The sequence below is a fragment of the Culex pipiens genome, chromosome 1, assembly GCF_016801865.2.
Source record: "Culex pipiens pallens isolate TS chromosome 1, TS_CPP_V2, whole genome shotgun sequence".
Classification (NCBI taxonomy): domain Eukaryota; kingdom Metazoa; phylum Arthropoda; class Insecta; order Diptera; family Culicidae; genus Culex; species Culex pipiens.
Genome location: NC_068937.1, coordinates 119,326,629 through 119,347,096, shown reverse-complemented (window position 1 = coordinate 119,347,096; position 20,468 = coordinate 119,326,629). Strand labels below are relative to the sequence as shown.

The 20,468-nt window shown below is 40.7% G+C and overlaps 1 protein-coding gene across 2 annotated transcripts in view; it reads left to right on the top strand.

Annotated features, from left to right (window-relative positions):
• The window catches only part of LOC120421197 (leucine-rich repeat-containing protein 24), a 281,819-nt gene extending 261,566 nt beyond the window's left edge, over positions 1-20,253 (top strand). For both annotated transcript variants that reach the window (XM_039584401.2, XM_039584400.2), the window contains 2 exons: positions 8,444-10,125; positions 14,604-20,253. In XM_039584401.2, the coding sequence (XP_039440335.1) occupies positions 8,643-10,125; positions 14,604-15,607 (2,487 nt within the window). In that variant the 5' untranslated portion in view covers positions 8,444-8,642 and the 3' untranslated portion in view covers positions 15,608-20,253. The remainder of the gene's footprint in view (positions 1-8,443; positions 10,126-14,603) is intronic.
• The last annotated feature ends 215 nt before the right edge of the window (positions 20,254-20,468 follow it).

The following is a 20,468-nucleotide window of genomic DNA, read 5'->3' as shown; positions in this document are numbered from 1 at the left end:
CTGTTACTTCTAATGATGGTACACTCTAGTCTGGCTTATAGCTTTAAGAGAAAACTGTGGGGATTTTGGGGAAAACGCTATACGCTGTAACTATTAATAATTTTTTAACATTTTTTTTTTCTTTTCAACTACAATAAAAAATGCATTTATAGACCCCTCGGTGTTTTTTATCGACCTTTCAAATGTACACTCTAAAAAGCTTTAACACATAAACGACCACACTTTTATTTTGTTTATTAGTTTGACTCAACTCTGGATAATTTTTCATGTATATTTAAGATAAAATTCGCCGAGTTTGAATATTTATACTTGGTTTTGCCTTTCTTGATACAATTTCATAAATCAACAAAATACCCAATTTGCCCCACATTTCAACCGTTATCGACCTCATAAAAAATGAGCACACCCATACACGTGTCCTGTCTGGATAACGGCAAGGATTTAAAGTTTGCAGATCGTTCCCTTCCCACTCCCCCATCGTGATCTCAGAAAAGGTCCACGATGGCCACTTACGGACGGGCGAGAGGGATTTTCCAATTACTGTCCCGGTGATTTGTTACAAGGAAAAGTGTCCATCTTTGGGCGGGGTCCGGATTTTCCGGTCGCTCCTCCAGGGCACAAATCGTTGTTATGAAAAATCTCCCGTACGTGGTGCGCTGCGGCGCGGGGATTTGCTGGTCCTTTATTTTGCCGATGCGCTCGTTTTAGTCAATATTGGCATAACAAGATGAAGAAAGCGAAGAAGAAAAAAAGATGTCGAAAGACACAACACAACCCAATATAATGGGGAGCACGTAAATCGTATCAAGAAAAACCAGCTTCTTGGGAATTGTTCTCCAACTCCTCGAGGTTTTTGGAGGGTAAAAACGAGAGGTCCACCAATGTTTTTACCTCCACCCCTTGTTTTTGGGGTGAGCTTTCCGGTTGTCATTTGAATTATGATGTGGTGGCCTTTGGTTTGTGGCCACAATCCCGCAACCCCTCGAAATGTGGATCCTAATTTTGCTAATGGAAGCCAAACGGAGGGTCCCATAAATAACGTTACCCGCTTTATTTGCTGTGGTTTTTGCGAATTTATCTCTTTTCTGGAGGGGATTTTATTTATTTGGGCCATTTCGAACTAACGGTCGCAGTGCGTTTTCCCCTTCAGGGTATGACTTTCGAGGGGCCATGGGTGCCAATTTACTTCGCCAATAGCTATGCAGAATGTGTTTGCCATCGAACCTAGTCTCTCTAGTGGAAAATTTGCCACTCACGTGAGGTACCCAGTAAGAAATCTGCGAGTTGTTTGATTATAGGGCTGACATTGGAAGTTAACGGCTCGATGCACTCAAAAGTGACAGCTCTTTGTCTACTACACGTTGACAAAGAAAGACTCATTGATGAGTTTGAATGCAAGCCTTACATTTTGAGAAGAGCAAATTAGGTACTACGCCGACTCGATTCGGAGATTAGAAAAGGGTGCACTGTTTACATGGACTTAGCACAGTTCGATGCGGTCGTCGATTTTGTACGGGGAAATTCTTCGACAATCGACGAAGAGCATGTAAACAGTGCACACGAGCTGTCAAATGACGTCACGGCGTTAAACCTAATATAGGATAAATGGAAGGAGGTAAGACAAGATTTAGATGCCAATAAAGTTTTCGAACAATCTTGATTGTATAATATTCCTTCGGAAATCACTTCTCATCGAACCCACCGCCAGACACCGGTTTTCGCTCCATTTAAGCCTCTTCAATTATCTCGAGTATGCAAACAATTTCCCTACTCACAAAACGGTGATGCCGTCTAAAGAGAAGAGCAGGAGGTACGTGTCTTGAACGAGGCATTCCGAGAAGGAATCCGACCGGATGCCGGAGAGGTCGAGATACAATAAAATACATGTTAATCAATTCAAATATTTGCGGCGGCTCACCTTTGCCTGACCTGGAGCCGTTTCGGATCGGCAGGACTATGGCCAGGTTGATGCTATTATGGGGATAAACGACGTTCGAAAAGCCAACGTTAAAATATTTCAAGACACGTTTAAATAAGTATCTTTAGGTTTGGAAATTTCTTGAAAGCTTTACCAAGAAGAAGGACTGTATGTACCTTCTTGCCAGCTTTCCTAGAAAAGCTTGCCCCAATGACTGCTGTTTCGGCTCGACGAACGGTATGCCACGTACGTTTAGTTCCACAGTTTCGGGCAGGTTTGCTTCAAATATCTCAAATTTCATCACCAGTAAAGCTACTCAACTGTTGAGTTTTAGATTAAGCGGCTTTGGGGAGGTTGTACAATTAAACTATAAAAATATCAAAACTGAACTAAAGCTCAAAAATAAATTCAATAGAAAAATATAAATTTGGATTCGATTGAATCACCTTAATATTACCACATTCACACAAAATCTGTAAATTGAAATCAAACAGAATTTTCCAATCATTTTTTTTTACCTGCGAAGCTACGTTATTACATTTTCAGTGCATTGGTCGGAAATCCAATATCAATCGGATGATATTGGTTTACATGGCAAATACATTTGATTCCACTCGTTGCAAAATTACGCAGAATCGTATGCAAATAAGCAGCTTTTAAACAGTGTACGCGATTAAATTCAAATTTACACGCTAAAATAATGCCGAAATGATTTGCTTGATGTTCGCGGTTGTACCAAAGCGTGTTGTCTCATCATTTGGCAGACATTTCCTTTGAAGACCCACACACAATTCGATTGTGCACGACTCGCAGGACGCCAAAATGAGAGCCAATTTGGCGTGTTTATTGTTCCAAAGGACGAAACGACACCGCCATCGTTATCATCGTCGAGGACGTCCCCACGCCCAGAACCCCCTAACCAGAATATCGTTTTGGAAAACGCACATCATCATCAGCGTGGTTGTCATACAACTGCGGTTAACTTTGGCAACCACCGGAACGAAGCCCCAGCGACGACGACGACGACGACGATGGAGGACGGATTTAATCAGTTCTGGAACACGGGGCGTTCCGGAGGAGAACGTTCTCGAGCATGTTTTGCGTCCTCTTTACGATAGCAGAGCTCTTTAGGGCGAGCACTGAGGAAAATCACGTTTTATTTGCGGCGTTGATTTTTAAGCAAACATTTTTTTTGACAGGTTCCTAACAAGTTTTTCTCTAACCTTAATGTTACATATGTTTCAAATTTAACATTATTTTCAGAAATTGTTTAAAATATTGAATTTGTGAACTTCAATTTTTACACCCCATCTTAAATCACTCAGTTTTCGTATAAACCGAACCTACACAGAAATGAGTCAATAGGGCATCAGTCAAATTTTGTGAATTTAACTCAGATCTTTGTGCATTTCACTCAATTTTCGATGAATTCTGAGTGGATACACTCAAATCTGACAAATACCCTATTTACTCATTTCTGAGTAGGTTTTTACGAAAACTGAGTAAATTTTAACGTGTGTGGTAGGGAGCGTTCTTTTATTACGTAACGTAGTAGAGGGGGAGGGGTGGTCGGAGGCCGTGTTACGCTCCATACAAAATTTTTAAAATTTGTATGGAAATTTTTTTACGAGAGGGGGGGGAGGGGGTCTAAAAGTCCGTTTTTTTGCGTTACGTAATAAAAGAACGCTCACTAAGTATAGCTGAATCATTAATTTTTTAACTTAAACAATTTAGCGTGTACCGTTCAAGGGGTCTTACAATTTTAAATGTAATGCATTACAGTTTTTCCAGCATTTATTTAGCACACTGCAACTAAAAATCGCATTTTGCCGAGTTCGTTTTCGCAATTTTTCATACGAATGTTTCAGTTTGACTACACACAAAAAAATATTACCGTAATGACAAAAATAACTTATTTTTTATTTAAAAGTGGCTAAAATTAGCTTGAGGGAAAGTTTTTTTCTTGTTTAAAAAATTAAAACTTTTAATGGTAAAGTTTTTGAAAATCTCTTTACTAACTGATTTAAAAGTCTTAACTTTTGATTCGACTGTAGAATTTCTTTCATTTTGACGTTCTCGTGTAACCGTGTACGACTAAGTTCCAAATGTAAACAAACACTTTGGTGGGTCTGGTGGTGCTGGTGATTCTAAGACGCAAAGCAAAGTCGACCGTGGCAGCAGCCAGGAATCGGACGCGGAAACCTTCGTGAGCCAAACAGCAGCAGCGGAACGCCTTCGAAGGAGGGTGGTGCGGGTGCGGGACGAGGTCAAGTGCTCAAAAAGGACAAGGCGAGCTTCCTGCAGGATCTGCAGCTGTTCCACGACCGGAATGGGTAAGAAGGAAGCTTGGGTGTTTTGTAGGGTTTGTGATTGATTTTGTTGTTCTTGTTGTTTTTGTAGGATGGGAGGTAGGAATGTGGATTCGCACCGGTTGTATTCGGTGGATTGGTGATTGAAGGTCAATTCTCGCGAGGACTGGAACGAGATCATCGAGGAGATGGCGCTGCCGAAGCGTTGCGTGAACAACGAGATTGCGTTGAAGAAGATAAACATCCGGTTTTTGGACAAGTACGAGACAGGTGATTTTCACGGTGAGGAGATGGAGCCGACGAAGAGGAGGACGACGAGAAGCGGGATAGTCGGAGGTGGTCAGAGCGGTATTGCATTCGGTGCCGGCGGTTTACAACACCGGTGAGTAATGTGAATGTGTGCAGTGGCTTGCCAACTTCACTTACTTCCATCTCTTTTAGAAACTAACCGCTCACAAATGTTCATCTCGTGACGGCACAGCTCCAGCCGAATGAACCTGGACAGCGTGACGAAAAAATCTGTGTCATTCTCGGAGGATTAAGTGCTCGAAATCGAATTCCGTTCCGAGGGCTTCATCAACCCAATGTTCCGGATGCGCTTCCAGAATCGGGAATTCCCCGTTCAGGCACTTCACTTTCCAGCCGGGAAACGTCGATCACCCTTGCCGAATCTACAGCCAACTTCTCCAAACCTGTCCTGATGAAGGCCGGCAACGTGACCATCCTGTTCTCTATACTTTGATGTCGCGCGTCGAAACTTCCATCCGGAACCGTCCAGCTTGGGGTCTTTAGAAGTGACCGGTGGCGTACTCTAAGAATCGGTACAGCATGGACTTGGATTTTGGCCAGAAGCTTTAAATACAATAACAAAATGTATTTTTTTAACATACTGTTCAAAACTTTTAAAAATAAACATAAAACAAGCCTATAATCATGCTCATTTTTCTAAAATTATCACTGTAGTATTAAATGTTGTTTATTCTTGGTATAAAAGGTTTCTTTTCCAATTAAAAGTAAAACACTTTTACCGATACAACGATTTTGTTCCATAAATGCATGGTAGTATCAAAAACTTTCCAACTTTTAAATTGAAAAGTTTGAACTTTCTACGAATATTCACCAACGCAAACTTTTAATTCAACGAACGATCTTTTTAAATTTAGAGTATTTTTTCTTTGTGTGTATGGTTACCAAAAATATTGTAATCGTAGTTGAACTGAATAAATAGTATGGAGAACTGGGAAACTCAGCAAAGTACGAGTTTTCAATGCTTACTTTACTTTACCAGCAACAGGTCTATCGACCCAACGCTGAACTAATCGAAGATTTCCAGGATGCTCGATCTTGAGCCGCTCGTCTCCAGTCGCCCACAATGTTGGCCGCTATTGCATCTTCGTCGACTGCACACAGCCAACGCGTACGAGGCCTTCCACGAAGCCGACGACCCCGTCCAGGTTCGCTGCTGAATATTGTTTTAGCCGCCCGCTCGTCCGACATTTCCGACTGTAATAACTGGACTCGGGAAACATGAACTCATGATAGAAAGCATGAATTGCTTTTTGGCCATTTCAATTGAACCAATTCTTTCGATATCAGCCAGTTTAACCCGAATAATTAATAACTATAGAAACCTTCATTGAAAGGCGAAAGTCTACATAAAAGGGTGTTCCTGGTGTTCCAATCTCGCAAGAATGTAGGAATAAGCTCATAAAAACCTTTCCAACGCCAATTTCGCTTAAAAATCTGGATACATTTCCAACTGTGCCAAACCAAGTTGAATGCTGAAAAACGGTGTATCTTTCTCATGGTTCTGAAGACAAGCAGCATCTTTCTGCGCTATCGTAAACGACACGAACGGTAATGTTGTGTCTCCAAATAGCACAAATTCGTTTGTTCCGTTTTGCCCCGTGCACAATAGCTAAGGGAGGGAGGGGGCGGAGGACATCCTCCCCACCATACACGAGATAAAAACCCACTTACAGTGCTGCCATCAGTCCTGGCGAGAAAAGCGGAAATGATTGTTGTTATATCCGGACAGATATGGGGATGGGGGCGGCAAACCAAGAAGGTGAGTTCGGTGGAGCGATTGCAAGTTTTCGATTTTCCACCCAAGAAATTCTATTAACGAAAACAGAAAGGGGGAGGGAGCGTTCGCTCACTCAATGGAAGGTGTGGGTGTGTAAACACCTGGGATTCCACTTTGGAAAGAACACGCGGAAATGTGGCAAACCATTGTCGTAGAAGCAAATCTTTGTGTTGTGTGATATGTGGCATAATGAATGTGATTTTTAACAGGCGCTCATATTGCTTTAACAAAACTTTTTTATCCAATAATTAACTATTTGAAAAAAAGTTCCGGTACAGAAATAATGTCCCAAACACTCAATTACTCAATTATTCTGCACGACTGCCATCTTCTACAAATGCTCAATCAGGCAACAGGCTGGTGGAAGCCTATCCTTAAAGAGCACACTCGAACGGAGTGGCGCTGCCGAAACGTGACAAATTGAAAGTATGTGTCAATGTCAGCTTCGTTTCCATTTTTCATCTTTTTCTCCGTTCCGTCTACCGGTTGCTTTCCGGGCTTGAGCTGAGTGGAAGAAATATCTTCCTAGGGGCAGAAGTGTTTGCCTCCACGGAAAAGTTCGGAATAAAATTTACATGTACGCCAAAAGCTCAATTGGTGCTATTTGTTAAAGCCGTTTGATTTGGTGCATGTTTGCTATGGTTGGTTGTAAAATTAAATCGAGCATGGTAGGTTCATTTTCAAACAGAAATGGGATTGAAATTATTAACTTTGAAGCCACACTTATTTTTATCACAGACCACTGTTTTTTTAAATGTTCTATAAACTATTAATTTTGTTTCATATCTCCATTTTTTTTATTAGATCCTATGAACAAATGTAAACATTAAGTGTATCCCATTCACACATTATGTCAATGTCCATCGGAGTAAGCGGGATACACTCAATGTTTACATTTGTTTTAAAAGACCTAATCAAAAAAAGCCTAGATATGTTTATACTGCCCAAGTTCTGAGAAAAAAACGCAAGGCAAGTTTGTCCCACACAAAAAGCTACGTGTTAAGTTTCGCGAAAAAACTGGATTTCCTCCTGATTTCTAGAACAAAGTAGGGGAAATTCTCGCATGTTTGGCAGGTTAAGCACTCGCTCCTAATTCCGTCCAATTTGATAATTTTCACTTTTTCAACAACTTTTTTTTGCAAAACTATACATACAAACTTGCTTGTTCACTTCCTATTGAGCTATTAACCACTCGATTTCAGTTGAAAACGCTTTTTATGAGCTGTAATTGGGTATTAAAGTCCTATGTCAATTTGTATGTACAACGGTAAAAAACACGATTAAATACCATTTCTGATCACTTTTTTTTATTTAAATGCAAAAAAATATTGACAAGACAACATTTTTTCGATGGATCAACTATGGTCCCCTTGAAACGAGCTGTCAAGTAGGAACTTTTCTGTCAAGAAGGACCGCGAGGTTAATTTTTCCAAATTGATTTAAAAATCCATTTTAAACTCTTTGTGGTCGTACAAAGGGTCATTGTACTCAGAAAAATAAGCTTTATCGCTGTAAACAATAATATCAGCAATCTAAGCTTCATTTTAGGACCCAATTGAACGTCAAAGTGCTGATATGGCAACATTAGAGGCACGATTTAATTAGATGCTGTTCCCCTACTGGTTGTTTTAAGCTCTTTTGAAAGAGCTCACGTTTTTGAAACTAACTGCACCAATAACTCAAAAGCGATGAAAATGAATATGGGACATTTATGTGATCAGGGGGTCGAACGCCGTGTTACGCTCCAAACATATTTTTTTTTAAATTTGTATGGAAATTTTGTTACGGGGGTAAGGGGGTCCAAAAATCTTTTTTTTTGCGTTACGTAATAAAAGAACGCTCCCTTAAAAACCGCCATAAAATTGCCATACAATTCAAAATAAACAACAAAACAAAACAAAGCTAAGCACAAAACAAACTCAAAAAACGTATTTGTTTACGTTTCTACAGATTGTAAAAAGCTGATTCGATTTTGAAGATTTTGAACAATTTGCTCCGAAAGTGTGATAATCGGTAATTTTTGCTCTCACTTCTTATCTCTCTGTGACGATGACTTTGTTTAATCACAAAACCAACAGAGGACTTAATATCGCTCTAATTTGTTTCTTTTTCTACCGTTTCTCCTTTCAGATTATCAACCTCGACGTCCTCCGGCTGCTGCTGCAAGATAAGTGAACCCCGGCCAGTCCACCACCGTCCATCCAAGCTTGAATGTCGTCACCGGACCGGAGCTAACGGAACTGCTACGAAGACGACTACGACGACGGCCTCGAAGATTAGGCATCCTGGAGCGACCGCGGCGGAACCGCGCAACGCAAACGTCAAAACGATGGCGTCCAACCGCCCGACGGCGGTAGTGCTGCTACTGGTGCTGCTGCTGGCCGTTGGCGTGAGTCGAGGGAACGAGGAAGACTTCACCGAGCATTGTAACAAGTGTCGATGCAGCTGGAAGAGTGGTAAAAAGACGGCAGATTGCACGAACCAGGCGCTGGTGCTGATTCCGGACGATTTGAGTTCGGAGCTGCAGGTGCTGGATCTGTCCAACAATCAGATCTCGGAGATTCGTGCGCACGAGATGATGCGTGCGCGGCAGCAGAACCTTCACAAACTGTACCTTCGGAACAGCACGATCGAGATTCTGCACCGGGATTCGTTCCGGAATTTGACCATCCTGATCGAGCTGGACCTGTCCACAAACAAGCTGAAGCGGCTCGATCCGGGTCTGTTCGACGACCTGAAGAAGCTTCGAGTCATCATGCTGAACCACAATCAAATCGAGCGAATCGAGAACAATCTGTTTCAGAATTTAAAGTTCCTCACCAAGGTGGAACTGCGCTCGAACCAAATCTACCGGATAGCGCAGCACAGCTTTACGAACGTGCCGCTGCTGTCTCAAATCGAGCTGGACTTTAACCGGCTCCAGATTCTCCGTAAAGAATCGTTCGTCAACCTGGAGAAGCTTACGTCGCTGTCCCTCACGAACAATCCGTGGAACTGTAGCTGTGCGCTACGAAACTTCAGCGAGTTCGTCCTGTCCCGCAGTCTGTACCGATCGCCCACGACCTGTGCCCAACCGTCCCAACTGGTAGGCCGTGAGTGGAACGAAATCAACCTGGACGACTTTGCCTGCCGGCCACAAATCATCGAGAATCGAATCATCTACCCAGGCGATGGAGAAAATGCAACATTCACGTGCAAAGTGACCGGTTTACCGCTCCCCCAGGTCGACTGGCTGTTCCACAAGCGACCCTTCCCCAAGAACGACAAACGGTTCAGCGTAACGAAAGCCGTCCGAACCAGCGGCAAGGACACCAACGAAGTGCTCGTGTCAGAGCTGACCATCGTCGGTGTTAAAGCTTCCGACCGTGGCCCGTACGCGTGCAAGGCCACCAACCCGGGCGGGACCGAAGAAAGTGAGCAGTTCTTCGACCTCAAACCACCACCCCTGAAACCGGCCGCCAACCGAACCAACGACATCCTCTGGATCGTCCTCTTCATCGTCCTGGCCATCCTCGTGATCCTCATCCTGACCATCCTCATCCTGTGCTGCGTGTGTCGGAAGGCGCGCCGTTTCAAGAAGAACTCCTCGATCAGCGAAAACGGCCTAATGAACAGCAAGATGGACAAGTCGGCGGACGGTTCGGTGCTGGACGGCGGCTCGGTCATCATGGAGATGCAAAAGAGTCTGCTGACGGAGGTGAATCCGGTGGAGAAACCGCCGCGGCGGGCCGACATCGAGGCGAACGATAAAACAAACGACTACGACGAGGGGCACGAGGTGAAGAAGACGCTGCTCGAGGAGACCGGATTCGGTGAGTGTTTTAACCCCTAACATGTTACGTCACTTGTGGATGGCACCTAAAAGTTTTCTCAAGCTTCGTGTACAAACTTGAAAAAGATCGCGCCCGATTGGTATGCAACACAAACAACAAAAGCTGATCTGACGACAGATTTTTACAGCTAAAAAGCTTTTTTTTGTTAACTGAAAGCTCGTTCTGTGCACTGCTATAAAAATCATTTTTATAGCACGAATGCTTGAGCTGTACTAAAATTGGTGTCGTAGCTCCAAATCCAGTGCTGGCCACCAGGGGGACGCTTAGTTTTGTTTTCTTTACTTTTTTTTTACACACTCGGTAAACATTATCAAATTTTGGGTTAAACTCAATTTTCTCAAAAAAGGACTTGATTTAGATTAACTTCATATTTTTTTTCCCCGATGCTCTCTATGGGGCTTTTATTCAGGCCGTCTCTACAGTTGGCCAAACATCGAAGCAAACGAAATTTGCACCAACGATAAGCCCACCATGGGGAGCTTGTCGTTTTTTACCCTTTTTTTTTAGTTTTTGAATTTCTAAATATTTGAATTATTGAGTATAGGAATGGGGTACGGACAGGGGTGTTTCGCGAAATTGCCGCCAGGTTCGCATCGTTCAGACGCTTGATCCCTCTAGTGGTACTTTTCAAACACTTTTTGTAAAACATAGATGGCAGCACCATACCAAAATAAGCCTACCGTACATTAAACAAACACCAGCATCATTTGATTTTGATTTAAATATTACTGTTTGGAAAATTTCCCATGTTTAATTGTCTAAAACTGTTGAAACAATACTTTTATAAACTTTAAAATTCTATTTTTCCCAAATTTTCAAAAGAAATCTGTCATAAAATAATTATTTTCTATTTTTAAACCTGCAGTACAGAAAAAGTTGCAACTCTTTCTCCGTTGCCGAAATCGGTTCTACTTCATCTACCGCCGCTAGCTGGGCCAGAAACGTTTTGACATAAGTTGTCAAAAAGTTGGAGAGAGCGAGAGAGAAACGGGAGAAAAATTAGCATGGCGACGGCTGTCACGCGAGTGGTAAACGTGGTAAACCGAATTTAAAATGTATGGGAGATAAAAAAAAATATTATTTAAAGTATAAAGCAAAATTTAGGCTTGAAAATTAGACGTAGTGATAGGTAATTTTTTTTATCTACAGCCAGGAAAAATTTTACCCGCCTCCCTTGCAAAGTTTCTGAGATTTTTGAGAAAAACTGAATCTCCTTAGGGGTTAATCACTTCGAGTATACTGCATACGCGTATCATACGCACATTATATTCTCATTGTCTGCATACCGTATTGACGATATAGACCCCATATTCGTCGTATTTGAGGTCATATCTACCCAAATATCAGCGTGAATATCATACGAGCATAATACTCGCGCAGTATTCCTTGGCTGCATACCGTATCGACTCCAATATTGGCTTCATATTGGTGCAATATCAGAATGAATTGCCCTTTGGAATTTCCCCATATAAATTTAAATTTCTTACCACTACTCGTACAGCGCCATCGCTGAGAAATTTCGCCGCGGCGGGTACCAAATTTTTGCTTCATTTGCTCTCACCAACAAGAGCAGCTTACCAAAAATCTCTGAAACACGCATTCAAAACTTTGCTTTGGCCCTTTGACTCATCTAAAATTAAGGTTTTTGCGACAATTTTTGCCGTTTTTTTATATAACTTTAATTAATCCATACTTTGATTCTGATTTCACGAATCATAATTTTATAGAAAAATCAATCTTATTGAATCAATTTCATACGTTTGAATGTGAAAAGTAAATTTCGCAAAAAAAATCCAGGAAGCATTTTTTTTTAAATAATTCGCAATTCGCAATTTTCAGTGTAAGAACGGGCCTTGACCGATCTTATGCACCAGGTTCCCGACGAACACGCACTGCCCTTACACCTACATCTTACCCTTGCTCTGAGTCAGTACGAGCAACACGCTAGAACACGCTTTGAGTGTTCGTGCCAGGCATGCACACCTTCTTTTCCGGTTACGCATTTTAACTCGGCCTGGGGTGGTACATTACGTAAATAAATAAATTCGCAATAAAATCAAAAAAGATTAGGCGAATGATAAATAGACTTGATATTACTAGTACATTAAGGAAAAGTATATTTTTAAGGAAAAACAAAACAGAGTTTTTTACAGCAGTATCAATTGGTAAAAAAGAGTGGAAAAGCTTTGAGAGATAAGAGAATCAGAAGTTAGTAAAATAAAAATCAAATGATGGATATTAAACAGAAGAATCAGTGAAGAATTGAGAATCAGTAGAGCAAAATAAAAATAGGAGATAGGTGGTAGCTGAGAATGAAGAGAAGAGAAACCCTGTTGTGCGATGTTTCGGGTACATCCACAGCAGTTGACTCAACATACTGCGAATCAAAACAATACCGTCTACAATCACAAATTACTTCCCTTTCCCACATTGTCGCGCCCCTTTCTTTTAGCCGTCTCGACTCTGACCCGCGGTGGTCAAAGGTATACGAGCCGTTTCCACAGGCCACCAGCTAGGTCATCATGAAAACCAAGCCAACGTGGAGGTAAGAAAATAGGACACTCGCAAGGAACCAGAGCTATACTGTTCTGATCAAGATAATTCGGATGATCTAACAGAACTACGGATGTAGTTAGTTACGCTCCTTCCAGGATGTTCCTTACGTGGACGTCAACCGAAGAGCACGCAACAAGGTCAATGCCATTGCATGCTCTTAGGTATCAATCCTTGGCCTGCATTTTTTTTAAATAAGTTATAAAACTTTCAGATTTTACTGAAGAAGAAAACTGTTAAGAAATCAACAATAAAGGTAAATAAAGCAAAGCAATCCACTTTAACGACCCCCGGGTCTTTTGTGGTCTCCGTTGCAAGTTTCTGCTCATTTCTTTTTCTCTTACGCCACAAAAAAAGGTATTCCACGTTAAAAAAAACATAATACACAATGTGTTGTGCGCGTGGACAGCGGACTCTTGCCGTGCGCATCAAACTTATTTTGCACTTAGAAACCCTCCATCATGACATTTGGGTTACGAATCTGACTCGCTAACATCTGATTCAGGCAAACCAAAATGTATTGAAATGTTATAGAAATTGGAGGAATAATTACACTCGAGGTTACACGTTTGAAAAAAATCAGCCATTTTTCAATGTTTGGTCATCTTTTTCGAAATATGTTTCCAAAAACATAAATTACAAGTGCATACCTTATTTCCATTTTCACTATACTTGTGAAAATTACAATTGTCTTAAGCCTCAAAATGTTCAAACACCCCTCAACCTTGACCAGACCGTGGTACATAAACTTGTTACAAAAATGTTGTAAAACCTGATTTCAATGTTTTTGAGGCTAGATAATTTTCATAAAAGGCATATGAACTAGATTTTCTGCGTATTTTTTTTGGTTTTTTCAATTTTTAATAAATTCGATAAACTGTTATCTGAATCAAATGACGAAAATGTCCAACAAATACTTGTAATTTAAAGAAACTTTCAACGTTAAATTTTTCTAATAAAATTTGTTCACATTTGGCCCGCAAGCTCAGCTGAGCTTCGAATTTGGTCCGACATTCAAAAACTTTGCGTGCCCCTGAAGAACGGAGTTTTTTTAAGGTGGCACATGTGATTTGCACCCTAGCCGTGGATACGACCTAAGGGAGCGTTCTTTTATTAATTTATTTATTTAATTTTGTTTAAACTCATTAAATTCAAAGAGCCAACTTATCTATATGAAGAACTTTCCTTTAGTAGATCACAACGTATACATAACATTCTAATTCCAACTGATCATACTAATTATTTGAGGAATTCATTCGTAGTACGTGGCGCACGCCCCTTGAACGCTTTGCCTCATCGTCTTAAAAATCTTACTTCTATTAGTGATTTCAAGCATCAGTGTAGGGAATATTTAATGAACACTTGATAGAAACAGTTTCTTGACCAGTTTATTTTATCAGTTAAATTCTTCTTGTTGAAGTCATTTTCATTTGTTTTTAGGTTGAGTTATTTCTCTTTATTTATACAATGATCATTTGATGTACTCTAACCTAATTTTTAGTTAGTTTTAAGTTTTTTTTGTTTGTAGTTTTATCATATTCGAACTTAATAATGTCTCTGTATACGATAAAACGCTTGCCCTTATGTATATTTTTGAAATAGAGATACAAATACAAATACAAATACGTAACGCAAAAAATCGGATTTTCAGACCCCCTATCAAGCAGATGAATGACTGCGTTCAACATGGCATTCGAGTGATCTAGCAAAACAACGTTTACCGCTAAATTACCGAACACGGCTCGATATCGAAACAAATTTCAAAAAAAAAAATCTCTTTAAAACTTATGTTCTACTTTATGTATTTATCTATTTTTTTTTACTGGGACGCTCAAGATCCTCAGCAAACCCTCCAATGCGGTTGTACTAATCCATCCTCCCATCTTTTCACCCGCTCTTTCCAGCCGCCCAGGATGAGGAAACGGTTTCGGTAGCCCTGTCGGACACGACGGCACCCCGTTCGCGGGCCGCCTACATTGAGGAGGGAACGTACGGAACGGCGGTCACACTGCCCCCGGACCTGCTGGCGTTCCCCTCGACGCGCTTCCCCCAGTCCCCGTCGATTCAGAGCTCGATGTCCAACATTCACGACGGACGAATCTACGGCAAGAGTCCGCTGTCCAGTCCGATCTACCAGCACGGTCCGGGCCTGCTGTCGACGGCGTCCGGCGGTGGTGCCAGTGGACAGGTTCCGGCCGGTTTCCGCACGTTGCAACATCCCAAGACGGGTCGAACGATAGCGATCGCAGCCCAGCGGTCCAACTCACCGTTTACGGCGGCCCCGCTAATCTACCCGCAGGTCGTCATGAAGCAGGGCTACGTAACAATCCCCCGGAAGCCGCGCACGCCCAGCTGGACGCCCTCGATGAACTCGACGGCGACGACAGCCGAGCTGCTGCCTCCGACAAGTCCCACCTCCATCAGCAGTGAGCTGCCGGCCGCGACGGAACCGGTCTACGACAATCTCGGCCTGCGCACGACCGCTTCGGGCAACTCGACGCTCAAGCTCAACAAGGCGGCCAAGGCCAGCGGCCAAAGCACGTACAGTATGAAGAATCGACCCCTTCCAGCGACGCCGGGCGGCCAGACGGCTTCCGCGGGCTCGAACACGAGCAGTGCGAGCAACTACGAATCGATCCCCGAAGTGGGAGGAGGACAATCAGCGACCCTGGCCAGCCTCGAAGCCATCTATGGCCGCACGACGGCCACCGGCCCAAGCAGCAGTAGGAGTAAAGTTCCGCCACGACCACCGCCGAAGCCCAAGAAGAAGCCGACGAACCTCGCGATGAACTCGTCGGCGGCAGCGACCAATGTGGCGGCGGTGTCCAGCGGAAACAGTGGGATGGCCAGCACCAGCAGCACCAGTCCGCTGTTTGCCGACGAGGGGGACGACGGGACGGAGGTTTAAACGACGATGTGTGAAAAGCTTTTAATGAAGAAAACGAAACGTAAGGAAAACAAAAAATCTTTAATATATATATTCGATGCATAGAATATTTGGCTAGTTGATAGTTATTTTTTCTAATCTATTTGAGAGCGAAAGTTATTGAAAGTGAGCGAGCGAGCGCGTGAGTGTACATTATATATTCTAGGGAACGACGAAGCAGAAATCTTTATGAAATCGAAAACAATAGCATTTAAAGAAGAAGAAGGATAAACAACTGAGGGTACTATTAGGTTTTTTTTATAAGAAAATGACACAAAAGTAACAAAACACACAAAAAAACGTGACCGACGGCAGGCAGGAGGAAAATGAAGATCAAAAATTTCAAAAAACTTAGGCTAATGTTATTGCAATTTGTAAGTTGGGGGGAGCTAGCTAATAATGATGTTTAGCAGAAGAGTGATCGAACTGTAATAGCTATTTATTTTTATGACCAAGTAGAGAGCGAGGTAAGGCTCGGAAATGTGAAGGGAAGCACTTTGGTGAAGAGTGTAGAACGAGCAATGTGTTTGGAAATATTTTCAAGAGAAATCATTTTTTTTTTTTCAAAAATATTAAGTGAATTTATATAATTGAATTAAAGTTTTTTTTTCTCTGCAGAAAAACAAGACCCTTTTTTTTAATTCGCAGCCGAAAGAGTACTGCTACCGCCTAGCTACCGTGGCCGTGAGGTCACGGTTTTCTCCTTGTAAATTGGAAGGTGATGGGTTCGATTCGGGATGGGTTTCGTCTAGCGGCGTGCTGGATTTCCAATCCAGAGATCGTGAGTTCGATTATCGTACCGGGATAATGAAGTTTAAATACAAATAGGCCTATGATCATCTTGACGTGATCGTTAATGTATGACCTTGAATAAACAAAAACAGCACGCAATGCACAGTGGGCGAAATGGAATCCAAAATTGGACTTAATTGAATGCGGCTGGTTCCCTGGTATGAAAACTAGTGTCCCTTAAAAAAATTCCGGGGAATCGATTGGTGATAGTTTCACCCACCACACGAAACGGCAAAGGGTCCATTTTGCCCCAATTTTCCATTTTTCAATTATTATTTTTTGAAAGTTGCTCTGTATTTAGAGCGGAGGATTAATGCGGCCATCCAAAATGCACGAAACTTATGTGAAAATGTCCCTGGAATCCAGTAAAAATAACCACTTGCACTGCTAAAATCATTTAGGGTCCATTTAACCCCAATTCCGCTTTAAAAGCATTTTTGACCGTTTTCAAATGTAAGGTCAAATTTTAAGAATCTGAAAATATTTTTATCGGACCAGACATATTACATAAGAATGAATATATGCACTTGATAGTTTGACACGTGTGCGTTGAAAAAAAAAAGTTTGAAGAATCAGTTTTAGGCCAATTTTCCCAGGTGCAGAATAAACTGCCGTTAACATAATTTGTATTTATTCATTATTTATACCAACATAAACGTTTCAAACTATCAAGTGCACTTAGTCATTCTTATGTAAAATTGTCCGGTCCGATAAAAATATTTTCAGATTCTTAAAATTTGACCTTACATTTGAAAATGGTCAAAAATGCTTTTATAGCGGAATTGGGGTTAAATTGACTCTAGATGATTTTTGCGCCCCATTTTTTTATGGACTTAGCTTCAAACTTATTTCGCACTTAGAAACATTCCACCTCTGGATTCGAACTCATAACATTCGAAAGACACATCTGAGAGGCTGAACAAAATTTAAGGAAATTTTATTGACACCTGGGAAAAAATTGTTGCAAAACATGTTCACGATTATTTTTCATTTGTTGTACTTGAATTGAACATAAAATTATGCCATTACATACATTTTTTAATGTTTATGTCACTCCTTTCAAATTATATTTGAAAAAAAAATCAATGTTTGTTGTAGCATGAATAATGCAATAAAAAACTTAAGAATAAAATTGTTTTGCTTATTTTTTGGTTTGGTTGATTTCAATAAATTAACGTTTAAAATGATTAATAAGCAAAGCTGTTTTCAACAAAACTGATGAAAAATTGAAAAATTGTCATTTTCTGTTTTCTAATATTGACGAAAATGAAAAAAAAAAATCCTAATCTCAGTGATGGAAGAATCTTCATTAAAAGTTTTTTTTTTATGGCAAGTGTAACGTCACTCGTCGAAAATAACCCGTCACTTTTTGTAGATGAACAATGTTTGTAAACAAAACGAAATAAATGAAAATGGCGTTAAAAATAAGATTCACAAAAAATCTTCGCCTGATTAATTTTCACTGAAATTTGTGAGGCGAGGGAGTGATTTTTGAAATGCATTACACATCAGTACAGTTGTTTTACAATCATTAGTATTCTAAAAATGTAAGTTATTTTGATTTTTTTTTTCATATTTCACATAACTTTAAAATACTTTTAAAATGTCCAGTATAAGCAGTATCTGAATAATGTGGATCAAATCAAACGCATTTTAAACGCTCAATTTAAATGCCTCAATTGAATCTTAATATTTCATTACCCATAAAATCAGAAGGCTAATAAAAAAATCGCCACAAGCATCGACCAATTATTCGCCTCTCGCCTACTTTTTGATCAAACTCAAATTTCATCTTTATCAAAACATTACTTCCATTCCGTTGGCGGCGGCCCACGGTAAACGAGAGAAGTACATAATGACATGAAAAACAGAACCGCGTGCCCGTTCCCGCTTCACCCTAACCTCTCAAAGCACGCTGTTTTAGCCATAATTCACCGCGGCCGCTTCTTCTGTTCTGAAAACATGCAAACGCAGCAGCTAAATTAATTAAAAAGAAGCTTTCGTTCGTTTTTTTTTCTGCACTGCTTTGCGAATTAGAGCCCAGAGAAGGACAAAGGAAAAGTGAAGCGCTCGGAAACTTTTAACGAGCATGCTAATTTAGAGCAGCAGCTTCAAATTGAGTGAGGTGGGGAAGGGACAAATTGAAGATGCCATAATGGTGGAGAGTGTTCTTGTTTTTATGGTGAATGACAGATTTTAGCGGTTCTGTTCGATTTGATCATTAAAGGTTCTGGAGCCAGATTTGTGATTGAATCATAGTGAAAATCCGTTTGATATTTGTTCAGCGTGTACTCATTTGACAGTTCAAACCCCAGTCGGCAATTTTTCACGTTCTCAACCGTTTTCTGATTGAAATGTTGCCCATAAATAAACACATTGTATTTTCACTAATTATTCTGCATTCATCGGCAAAGTGTTTCCCCTACATTCGTTGAGTTTTCATCATGTTTTTGTTAGAAAAAAGATTGCAAAAGGCGAAGCGAATTGGAAACGAGAATTAATTAGATATAAGTAATTGAATTTCAAAAGTGGAAAAACATTGAAAAAACAAGAGTGCCAATCGACTGAGCAGTGTTAAAAAAAACAGATAAAAAATGCCGGTGAAACGACAACAGAAACAGAACTATAATTATAGAGCGGCAAAAAGTTCACACAGACAAACAGAAAAAAAAGTTATAATGAACAGACGTGTACTGTTTGTGAATAATAGCGGAAGTTAGGTTAGTAAGATGTAAAAAGCACAGCAGGAAGGACGATGTCGAGATCGTTCGAAGCAACAGAAGATTGAAATTTTAAGGACAAGTTGGTTAGGTGAATCTTTTTTATACAAAAAAAAAAAACAGGCAAACGAATAATAATTATGAAAAACAACCCTTGCGTGGCAGCGAACGAATTGTACAGTTGAGTATTTAAGAGATGAAAAAGTACATAAAATGAAGCAAACCCGGTGTTTGAGCAAAAGTTCTCATTAGCTTTCTAATGGCGAACATTTCACCCATGCAATCTGGCAAAAAATACAACTCTGACAAGATACTACACACTAAAATACACCGACTAAAATTTATAGACAAACACACATACAGAAATAGACGGAGTGGAAGTGAGTAGCATCTTTGATGTGATATGGAACGCAAATTTTTGTTGACGTCTCTCTTGCCTGCAAACTTTTTGCCACACTAATTAAAAACTCAAATCGAGAAACCACCAACACCACACAGCAAACACAAACATTCAGACGAAAGAAACACAGCGCTTGGCGAAAGAAATCCAACTTCTGAAAATTCTTTCCTCTGATGAACATAACGAGAGTAAATTTCGAAAACGTCGTAGATTAGGTAAACTAATCTGTCGTACCTTGCATATTCTAAAATCTTGGTACACGCCCGTTGTATTTTGCCCATAAATAGCTCTGGATTTGAAAATGGGCTCTTTTCAGCGCACGCACGTTCAAAATCACTCAGTTTTCGGCAAAACCAAACCTAGTCAGAAATGAGTAAAGTTTACTCAACTATCGTTGAATTTGGGGTGAAATTCACTCAAATTTGACAGATGCCCCCTTTACTCATTTCTGAGTAGGTTCGGATTTGAAGAAAACTGAGTAATTTTGAACGTGCGTGTGGAAACAAGATAACAAAAAAAAAACAGAGTAGCCTGAATCTCTATCCTTAAAAAACGACCTTTTATCGTTTGACATTATCATGCCAAGTTCTATTGTTCTCTCGTCAGCCACCAACAAGCATTCAAATCGAAACACTCACACGCAAACAGACAAAACACACACACACTCACACACACACACACACACACACACACACACACACACACACACACAAAATGGAACAATTCAAGTGAGAGTGCGCGTAACCGGAAGCGATAAAGCTAAACCACCCGATGTAAAAAAAAACTTGAATACATAAATTTAAAGCAAAAATAAAAACAAATCGCCACGCCGTGATTAAGATCAAGTGTACTTGTAGTCTTGTAAGCCCAATTTGAATTACAATTGTGATCGCAGCGTAGGCAATTGCGATTGATCGCTGATTTATGAAAT